Here is a 10970-nt window from a genome sequence, read left to right on the forward strand (position 1 = left end):
TATTTGAATGAGGAGACAACAATCAGACTTTGAAATCTCGTGCATTATTTCACCTGTTAATCAGTTACATGAATTCATAAAACTAAAATCACGTCTAAAAGTTTTCCATCTTTCCTTATCAATGGCTTTATTTGTAAAATATACCAAATTACAAAGTCTTAGGAAATGTAGTTTCTTTTTTGCTAATCAGTGATTTTGTGCTAAAATTGCTCTAAAGATGAAGGATAAAATACCCTCTGAATTTATCAATCTGTAGTCACATGTCGACTATAGCATAATCTATAAGAAAGTAATACTTTTTTTGAAAACAGCTTACTTTGGGTGAGGGAGAAAAATCGAGGATGATCTAGCACCAAATGTTTATTGTACCTGTACTGAGAAATCCAAAAATATTAAATCATTCTTTCTCATAATTGTATCAGTAACTGTGCACTAAATGGAGATCATATACATTAAAACAGTGAAGTTAAATCAAGAAATCTAATCTAAACTACTTAGCACCACTGTCCAAACACAGGCTAAGTCAGTACAATGCACTGATTACATATCAGTTTGATTTTCAAATTTATTGTTTTTGAATTTTACTATACTACTGTTATAGAAGTCAGGATCTCTCTAGGGAATCACTGAAAGGTCAACTTCTGAAAAGTCAGTATGATTGCTAAAAGTGACTACACTAACTAAACTAGCTAAAACATATGCTGGCCATTTGAATTACCATATTGAATTTACTAGTCATGTTTAGCCACAGGACTCACTGACCAAAGATCAAATTCTAGTGGTTTCATTCTGTCAGGAAATATTGAGTCTGCCATTACTAAATGGGCTAGGACCTTAGATGATTATCCAATTTGGGAATTGGCCTTGTGTTTTCTTTTTTCCTTTTGACCCTCTTTGGCCCACAGATTAAAAGGATGTGTTAATTGTTCTTGTATCTTTTTCTGAGCTATCAATTTATCTTTCTTTGAACTTTTTCCTGCCAACTCTTCCTTTCACCTATTCTGCCTTCTCTACTTCATGGTGTCCTTTAGATAAAGATCCTCTATACAATTTACTCTTAAGACTTCAGTTTAACTTCAGAGTATGATGGAGCAGATAACTCATTATTTTCTGATCTGCATGATTTTGAAAAAGAACTCACAAGCACAGTCCTCTCAACATCACATGGTCTTCTCAATGTCACACCAATATTTATCAAGTATCTGCCATGAAGTAGACAATTGTGCTAGATACTAAGGGTGCAGAGCTCACTATGCCAGAGTGCCTATCCTGGAGGAGCTCACAGCAACATACTTGTTTGTTTACATATCTGACAAGAATGACAGACATATAATACACAATAAAAATAAAATGCAATCCATGCTACACTATATGTAAATATTGGTTTGTAAACTTGAGTGTGAAATGATTTAATTCTTCTGGTTTGGGAAGGGGGAAATGGGTCCCTGACGCTGAGTGGTAGTATAAGGAGGGACAAAGTGGGGAAGAGTATTCCAGGCATAACAAAGTAATGAAGCAAGAAAACACATGTTACATTTTTGGGAAAAGGCAAATTATATCCGTGCAGGTGTAGAATAGAGTATGTAGTAGGGAAAAGAGTCTTGCTGGGGCTAGAAATTAGGCTGGAAAAATAAGTGTGATCAGCTGACAAAGTGCTTAACACCTCACACTAAGAATTAATGTTTTAAAGACAAAACCAGCAACAGCTTGGACAGCCAGTATCTCAAGAACCCAAATCTATGCGAATCTGAAAAGTGGGTCTGCTGTACCCGTTCCGGGAACTTTGATTCTCAGACTCCCTGGGGAAAGTCAAGAGATTCAACAGACTCCTCCTATGGCAAGGTTTCATGGAGGAGCAGGAGTGAGGGAGGAAAAATATTGCATGAGTTAGATTGTAGACTATGGAGACAGGCAGTCCTGAGTTTGAAGCCAGGCTCTGACACTGACTAGCTCTGTAACCTTAGTCTAGTTATTTATTTAACATATCTAAGCCTCTGTTTCCTCACTTATTAAATAGGGCTTAAAAATGATTCCTAATTTGGGTTGTTATGAGAGTAAAATGAGACTTAATGTGTGTCAAGCACTTACATTGCCTCAGACATAGTAAGTACTTAACCAACGTTATCAATTACTGTGTTCATGATGAATTGTTTCTGCCATTGCTTTTTAAGTATTCTTAATTTCACTACTGGCTAATATAAGAATGTGAACATAAAGAGGTCAGGGAGAAATAAATTCTGATTTGCTTTTCCAGTTGATTTTGGTTGAGATCAGGACTTTCAGGATTTTTTTTCCCTTTACATTTTTCCCCTTCTTCCTACCTACCTTGCACCCCTGTCAGCTTACAGCTTTCTGATCACTCAGTACATCACGGTTCCTATGCTGCTCCCTTTGGAAAGAGTCGGTCAATGAACTAGCCCTCTGATGGCACAAATTCTTTCTTCCAGGGCATGATCATTTGCTAAATGCAGCAAAATTAATTATGCTTGAGATGATAGTGTTCATCACCTAAGCGCATGTTATAATAAGCATTAATTAATTAACACTCCATGTGGTAGGCAGATAATGGTTATCATACTATTTCAGAAATACAGATAAAGAAGCCAGAAGAAACTAAATTACTCATTAGGGTTCAAAGAGGAAATCAGTAACAACTCTGAGTGTAGGACTCAGATTTTTAATAGCCTTTAATCACATTTCTTTCCCCAATGCATAAGGATTATTGTTGAAATTTAAAACGATATGCAAATAATCATTTATTACTCGTGAATATATGTTTCCATTTTTAAAAAAATCAAACATACCTTCGCTGGCATGTCGGTCTCTAAATATGTTCTTGGGATGGACGCTGAATCCTTCTATATCATGAACTGAAGATGCTCTCCGTATACTACATAAGCTTTCCCTTGATCTGGAATGGGACAGCTGGGAACTTGACTGCAGCATGTCAGGGTAGAGTCGGTCCCATTGTCTTTTGGGAGAGGAATGGTCAAGAGGTCCGGATATATTCACCAAGGGAGAACATTTGCTGGGCTGTATCAAAGCTTTTGTGTCATCTGCTTCAGAAGGGCTGCAGCTTTCTTTTGTAGGAGACTTAAAGTGCTTCATGGCTACCGAATCATCGCTGTGTTTAGATGAATCGATGACTACCACATCGGGGTCTTCTTGTGGTAAGGACTGCTTTCTGTAAGTGAGAACTCGCAGACCAGGGAACTTGAACCCGAAAAATTTCCCTATAAATGGAGACAGGAGAGAGCATTATTATAAGGTAAATGATATATCTTGTAACAAAAACAAACATTGTTGACTCATTTAAATACCATATAAAAATAATTATGAATCAATGGTTATAGTTGGAATAAGGGATATTGTAGAAAACTTCTCTGAGACCAATGTGAAGCATCATATAAGTAATAAGAAAACAGCAAATAATTTTATCATGTTTCTGATGATTAGATCCACATCAGCGACATAAAATTATTTGGATGACAGGAGACTTTTAGTTTTAATAAAATAAAAACATGCATCCACTATACATCCACTTTTCTAGGGAAATTGAAGGATGAACAGAGTTTTAAGGAAATATGATCTAGGGCATCGTAAGTCCAGGGATAGACACAGGAGTGAGTACAGCCTATGTACATGTGTGGGTGATGGAGGGCTAATGTGTTGGAGCAGGCAGGAAGGAAGTGAGGTGAGGTAAAGAATAGACCTTGTATATTTAGAAGATTTGTACTGAATAATATTGTGAGTCAAGTTTGGGTGGAAAAAGTGGGGTCAACTGTGTATGAGAGGTTTATCATTCCATCTGGAATTCTTAAGGACTTTTGGTTTTAAAGAGAAATGCACCATACTGGTAAAGATTTCTTTTTCCTGTTTTCTTTTCTTTTTTTTTTGGCTCCAAAATTGGATAGTATGGCATATAATGTTATGTCTGTCTCAGAGTGGTTGATTCACAGAAGGACAACTAAATATAAACTTTAAAGAGCAGATGTTAAAAATTAAAATATTAACTATAAATATAACATTAAAATATTAAACTTTAATTGTTAGGTATATAAACTCACTAGTAGTAAAAACTGCAAAGTAAAACAAGAGGATATAATTTTTCTAGTCTTCAATTTTGCAGTAAATGAAAGAAAGCATAACATCTAGTGCTGGCAAAGAATGCTGGGGAGCATTCTGACATTTTGGTGGTGGGATTGCAGATTACTACAAACTCTTTGGAAAGTCTTCAGACAATATCTATTAAAATGAAAAAACATACACTTTTATTTTGACTCAGTTATCCACATGTGGGATATTGCAAAGGCATAAAAATGAGAAACAATTGGATTATCCATTAGAAGGAGAATTACTGAATAAATTATGGCATTTTTATTATTTGGAATCCAACGATATTCTTTAAAAGGTTGCTCAAATATAATGTTAAGTTAAAAAAAAGCAAGTTTAAATTCCACGTGTTCACATAATTTTCATCAAAATAAAACAACAGCTTATATTTGTTCATATATTTGTATTGAAAGTTTCAAACTTTTAATGTTGACTAGCTCAGTGGGTGGGTTTGGAAGTAGGGAGGTATAGTGTATTGCATTCTTCTTTATATATCTTTTTTTATGTCAAGCATGCATTCGTTTATAAACTAAAAAAACTAATAAAGTAAAACTTTCACTCCTGAAATAACATAAAAACAGAGGACAAAGTATCCAAACAATAATCTGTCATTTTTATTGTCCCCACAGTAGTCTAGGTCCACATTACCCATGGCTTTACAATTACACACTGACCTTAAGTCAGTCAACTTAAATCTTTGAGTTGCAATATTAACTACCTTCTTATATTATTTAAATGTCATAGACACCATTATCTTTAATAGATTTACTATGAACTTTTCCTCAATGCATTGAAGATGCTTCTAAAACATGGAAGAACACTCTCAAAACTCACAAACATTTCTCCATGTTGAGTATATTCTTCCAGTGAATGGTTTTTTTCTATATCCACATATTCAATTCTGTCTTCAGTCCAATGACTCCTAAATATATATCTCCAGCCCAGACCTCTCCTCTGCATTCCAAAACTGTATATCTAATAGACTCATCAACATCTCCACTTGAAAGACACCTTACAATCTTATAACAAGTCCAGTTTCATAATCTGACCCTTCAAGCCCAGGCTTTTGTTTTTCTTCTTCTTCTTTTTTTTTTTTTTTGTGAATGGAATCCATCCAGTCATATAAACCTGAGATTTAAGGACCATTCTAGATACTGTTCTCTCTCTCCCACTCATCCCCAATATTCCATTAATATCAATCCCTTAATTGTGTTCATTTCGCCTCCTGAACGTCTATTTTCATTTCTCTCATCTTCACTGCTCCTACATCTTTCCAAGATACTATACTGGTTCACATGATTTCCTGCAAAAGAATCCCAATCACTCTTCACATTTGTACCTTTATTGTCCACCCTTAAAACTAATAATTTTTATCTTTAAATAATAAAAAAATTTTATCTTTTAAAAAATTCAGAGGATGGGCACATTGGTTTATGCCTGTAATCCCAGCACTTTGTGAAGAAAAGGCGTAATGCTCTCTAGAGGTCAGCCGTTTGAGACAAATCTGGGGAACAGAGCAAGACCCCCCATCTCTACAAAAAAAAATAGCTAGGTATGGTGGTATATGCCTGTAGTCCTAGCCACTCGGGAGGCTGTGGTGGGAGGACAGATTGAGCCTATGAGTTTGAGGCTACAGTGAGCTATGATTGAGCCACTGCATCCCAGCCTAAGTGATAGAGAGAGACCCTATCTCTAAAGAAAGAAAAATTAATATATGATTATGTAAACTATTGCACAATTCCACTCTTCCCCTGTCCTCTCCTGCTACCAATAACTTTCTCTTTGGGGACGGAAGACAAAACTATCTCCATCTTGCAGCTTCTTACTCTCTAGAACCCAGTCATACGGAATTTTAATTCCCCTGGAGGCCTCTGCTTCTTTCAGATTCATGGCTTCTTTCTGTTTGATCCTTTTTACTTCACCTACTGAGCTCATCCTTTAGATTTCAGCACCAAAGTGATTTCATGGGGAAGCTTTTCCTTCCTTCTGAACAGGTTACCACCCCTTTCATAGCTTTCACCACAGTTAATAACTATGCACTTGTTGATTTTCTGTTTAAAATTATTTTCCATGACTGGACCATAGGCCTCAGAAGGGCAGGACCCCAGGCTATTTTCCTCACCATTGAATCCCAGCTCTGACCGAATGACTTGGCATGGTAAATGAATTCTCACAAACAGATTCTAAACTGAACTCAGAATGTGCTCAATTTTGACTGTAGGAAAACTAGACTATTTAATTGCTCTGGTCACTATCTTTAGAGAATTTTAACCTCCTGGAATTGTACTGACTGACATTTAACAAAAAATATTGATTGAGTAGAACTCAACAGTTCATGGAAAAGGGCGAACTCTGTACCATGTCCTCTCTATTTGATTTCACTCATCTATGAAGTTTATGTAAAATACCTGTTACAGAAAATTTGAGAATTTAAGAAGGCCAATTTATTATTATAAGCTTTCATTTGTGGTCTAGCAGTTAATAATGATACAAATCATTGAAATAGAATTAAACATTTTTATTATTAATTATTATGGACATATAGTTGTACACATTTATGAAGTACACATGATATTTTGATACAAGAATACATTGTGTAATGATCAAATCAGTGTAATTGGGATATCCATCATCTCAAGCATGTATCATTTTTCGTGTCAGAAACATTCCACTTCTACTCTTTTAGTTATTTTGAAATATTTGATAAATTATTGTTAACTATTGTTGCTCTAAAGTGCTACCAAACACCAGATCTAATTCTTTCTATCTAACTGTATTTTGGTGCCCATTACTTATCCCCACTTTATCCACCACACCCTACCCTAGTACCCTTCCTATCTTCTGGTAACCATCATTCTACTACTTATCTCTGTGGTAGAAGACATGACAATATACAGACAAACCACAAGTACAATCAACATTAAACTCTGGATTAATAAGACAAAGACAAGAGTAACCAATCTGCGCAAATAAGATTAAGTAACAGTTCATCGTGATAACTGTTTTGCAAGCATTCTTACATATCTCTACTAATAACTTTTATATTCTCAAGTAAATTGCCAAGTTGAAAATCAGTGAACTGCATCCAAGTCATTTGATTAGTCTTTAATGCACATGAAATTGAGTTTTAAAGCAGTTTACAAATCAATTCTGCAAGCTTATTACAATGCATTGAAAGTCAATGACTACTTTTGTTAATTTTTCATCATTTACTTCACACTCCTCCTTTAAAAAACAATTCACTGGCTTTCTTAAATTAATGACCACATAGGCATTTAGTTCATTCCTATAGTTTAGTCATATCCAGTGTGGTACAGATGGTCTTTTCTGCATCACTAGGTTAATAGGACCATGTTATATTGCATTACAGATTTAGTTGTCTAACTGTAGTTCATGCGGAAAGAATGCACATTGAGAATTTTGCTCAATGCTAGCACTTTCAGGCATGAAATATAAAACATAGATGAGTGTAATCCTGTTATGGATCTTAACACTGAAAAACATCCGTGCAAGTTAAGTCTTCAGATTTTATTATATTTGATTTCTAATTTGAATAATTAAAATAGATACTATTTAACCTATTTACTATAATGCTCAAAAAATGTGAAATAAGAGAAACAGAAAAAGGTTTTGCACACATTTTTACACATTTCCAGAAAGAATTACAAGTACTGGTAAATGACTTACATGATTATAATTTTGTTTAAACACATCCTTTTCATCTAAGAAGGCATACAGTTGTTAATATACATGAATATAATTATAGTAGTTACAATTAACTACTAGTATAATGTCTTTCTCAGGACATGTCATTTTTGTGAAGATGCTGAATATAAATTTGGAGGGCGCATCTTCATCAATCCTGTCATATATAACTAACAAAATTGTAGTTCTCAACCAAGAAAACATAGATATTCCCATCATCTTTCTCTGTGAAAAGTCTATAATTATAACTTTAATGTACACATGCAAAAATGTTAAATATTTTGCCAAATTCATACAGAAAATTCATGTCAGGTTAGCATAAAACAGCAGTTTCCTTGATTTAATTTTAGTTTTACCCAAGGTTTGGTGTTTTCTTGGGTCATAAATAGCCGCATGAGAATCTAATGAAAATCCTGATTTCTCTTTGAAATAAATGTAGATAAATGCATACACACAATTTTGCTTATGATTTCAGAAGTTGAATAACTAACTCCCCTTCTCCAACTAAAGCCCTTCAACATTGACCTCCCCTAAGATCCCCAGGATTCGTTGATTCTTTATATTCCTTTTAGTTTTAAATTTATTTGCTGACATATTTGTGCTAGTCACATTTCTCATAAAATTATAATGATCACAACTACACTTATAACCTATCTCCTGTGGTAATGGGGCTTTAGAAATTGGCTTTACTAAACTTTTCCAATTTGAGAAGACCTCATCAATCTGCTGCTATTATTCTCTCCCTCTCCCTCTTTCTTTCTCTCTCTCCCCACTTCTTTCCTGTGTGAATTGATTCTCATCTATTACAGTTTGGAAGTAAACTATTACACCCATTTTTGACTCCAAGCAATTCTTCTAACTTAAGACTACATTTAGGGATATTAGAAACAATAATTTTCTTGTGGAAAAACAAAAAAAAATCTGCAGAATTCTCCATCTATTTTCAATCATTGATTTTTCTCACAACACAATGGCAAGTTTCCAATCATTTCCTTCATTCAATTTTTCATCATTTCTATAAATTCTTAGAACCTTGATTATGTCATATTTTTACTGCAAAAACCCAATTAAATATAATTAGAAGCAGTTTATTCCTGCTTGGTTCTGCTAGGTTGAAGTATGGACTGAAAAGTAGAGAGAAACTTAAGTTCAAGTAGTCAAGCAAATTAGAGACCATGGTGAAACAGGAGAGGATCTGTGTGGGGAGTAAAGTGAGGTTTGTTGTAAAGGCCATAAGCAGAGATCTGTCCCCTCACAAAGGGTTGGGGTGGTGGGAGGGTATCTTACATTGGATTCCTGAGAGTAGATTGTGAAAAGGCTTATTGAGGGAGTACTCTCATGTCTATTATGTTATGTCTATTAAAAAGGCAGGATTAAGAAGAGAAAGTTAAACTGCTTTTCATATGCAGCTAAAGCTTCGGCCAATCCTCCTGGAGCTCAAACGCAGGGATACGCCCTTCAGAGTTCTGCCAAATTGAAGTCAGAGTACCTGGCCTTTGCTTCCCTGTATCTACCAGTCACTGGTTAAAGCCACACCATGGGAAAGGCCATAATGCTGGGTAAGGTAGTTTCCTGCCTTAGATCACAATTTCTAGGGAGAGGTAGCAGTGTATCTGGAACAGCTGATATTTCCAGCAGCTGGGCTGTCTCAGCCCTAAGGAAGATGTCTGGTCTTAGGGCCACAGCATCCAGTACAGAGAGAGAAATGTAGCCATCTTTTGGCCTGAAAAAATATGATCTGAATTAAGCCTACAGTCACCTATTATCACACAAAATAAGGATGTGTGAATTGGTATCTGTGTACCTTTCTAATGTCAGAGTACTTACAAGCCTGACATTAAATCTGAAGCCTTAAAATCAGTGTGAGAATTTTCTCCAACCACATAACCCTGGATTTGCAGAGAAACACGACTTTAACTCCTGAATCAGAGAGAGAAGAAAATCAGATTTGGTGGGATAAACAGAGATAATGACTAACATAGCTGCCTTTTTCTTTTTTGGAAGAAAATTTTCATAGAGGGATCCTGCAAGGACATGAGTCTCTCCTACTCCTACATATGTAGGAAGGTATATAACATTGCCTATGAGCTGGTAGAACAACTCAGAATATTGTCAAAGAAGGATGTAGATAGCAGCTAGACTGGGAAAGATTATCATTCAATGTGAACTCAATTTTAGCCAAGTGGCTACCCTGATTAGTGGGTGACAAATGTTCCACTGTAGCCAGAGCAGGCCTAGTGTCAGCGATAACAAAAGATCACCAGGGAGTCTACTGACCTAATAAACTTGAAGCTAGATACAAGGTTCTCTAAAGGAGCAGATCAGATCGGTAATGCCATGAAAGGCTAAGAATCCTGTGACATTTCCTAGGGTATTAGATACCAGAGAAAAAAGCAAGATCTTACAGTGAGCAGTAAGGATGAGGTCTAATTGGAATCTGTAAGTTATGTGAGTTAAAGGCAGTAAGTGGAGGTTGGAGGAGTCAGTGCTGTAGCAAGGCATGAGAACAATTACAGGAGCTGCAGCAGCAACAGAGCACTCCCGTAAACATGTTCACAAATGTTGACGATATCTGAGGGACACTGCTTGTGATCTGGCTGGGTCATCACGAGAGCAAAGAAGCAAGAAACATGAATTTGGATAAGGGGGATAGGGCAGAAGACAGGACAAAGTGGTGGACTGCTTTCAGCCTCTTAGGGTTAAAATCTCTCAGTGAGAGGGGATTGGGAATGAAAGCAAACACAGCAGCATAATATACACCTAATTCAGTTTCTATGCGCTTAAAATAACAGCTTAGTAAATCAATGCATGCAATACCCATACTTTCTTTTTGATAGATTCCTTCTGTTTGTAAATGTCAAATTAAAAACTCCATTCAAGTCCTGTGAAAGTGATAACGTCTTAACCAAAATTGAGCATGGATGATCATGTAGTCATCACATAAACAGATACTCTCTTGATGGACTTTTCCAAACACAAATGGTACAGACACCAGTTACCCAAATGCTGTATGAATAGGGACTGCCCCTGATTGGGTGTTGCTAGGTAACAAAATTTTCCAAATTATACTCACATGGGGGCTCTCTGATGTGGATATACCAATTTGGGCGTTCATTAACATCCATTGTTAATGAGGAAATAATGTATTTTTT

The 10970-nt window shown here is 35.8% G+C and overlaps 1 protein-coding gene across 6 annotated transcripts in view; it reads right to left on the reverse strand.

The window, feature by feature from the left end:
- KCNH7 (potassium voltage-gated channel subfamily H member 7) overlaps nucleotides 1-10970 on the reverse strand; it is a 465762-nt gene that overhangs the window by 141385 nt on the left and 313407 nt on the right. For all 6 annotated transcript variants that reach the window (XM_021923671.2, XM_009182334.4, XM_021923672.2 and 3 more), the window contains one exon: nucleotides 2805-3233. In XM_021923671.2, the coding sequence (XP_021779363.1) occupies nucleotides 2805-3233 (429 nt within the window). The remainder of the gene's footprint in view (nucleotides 1-2804; nucleotides 3234-10970) is intronic.

The sequence above is a fragment of the Papio anubis genome, chromosome 10 (genome assembly GCF_008728515.1).
Source record: "Papio anubis isolate 15944 chromosome 10, Panubis1.0, whole genome shotgun sequence".
Taxonomy (NCBI): Eukaryota; Metazoa; Chordata; class Mammalia; order Primates; family Cercopithecidae; genus Papio; species Papio anubis.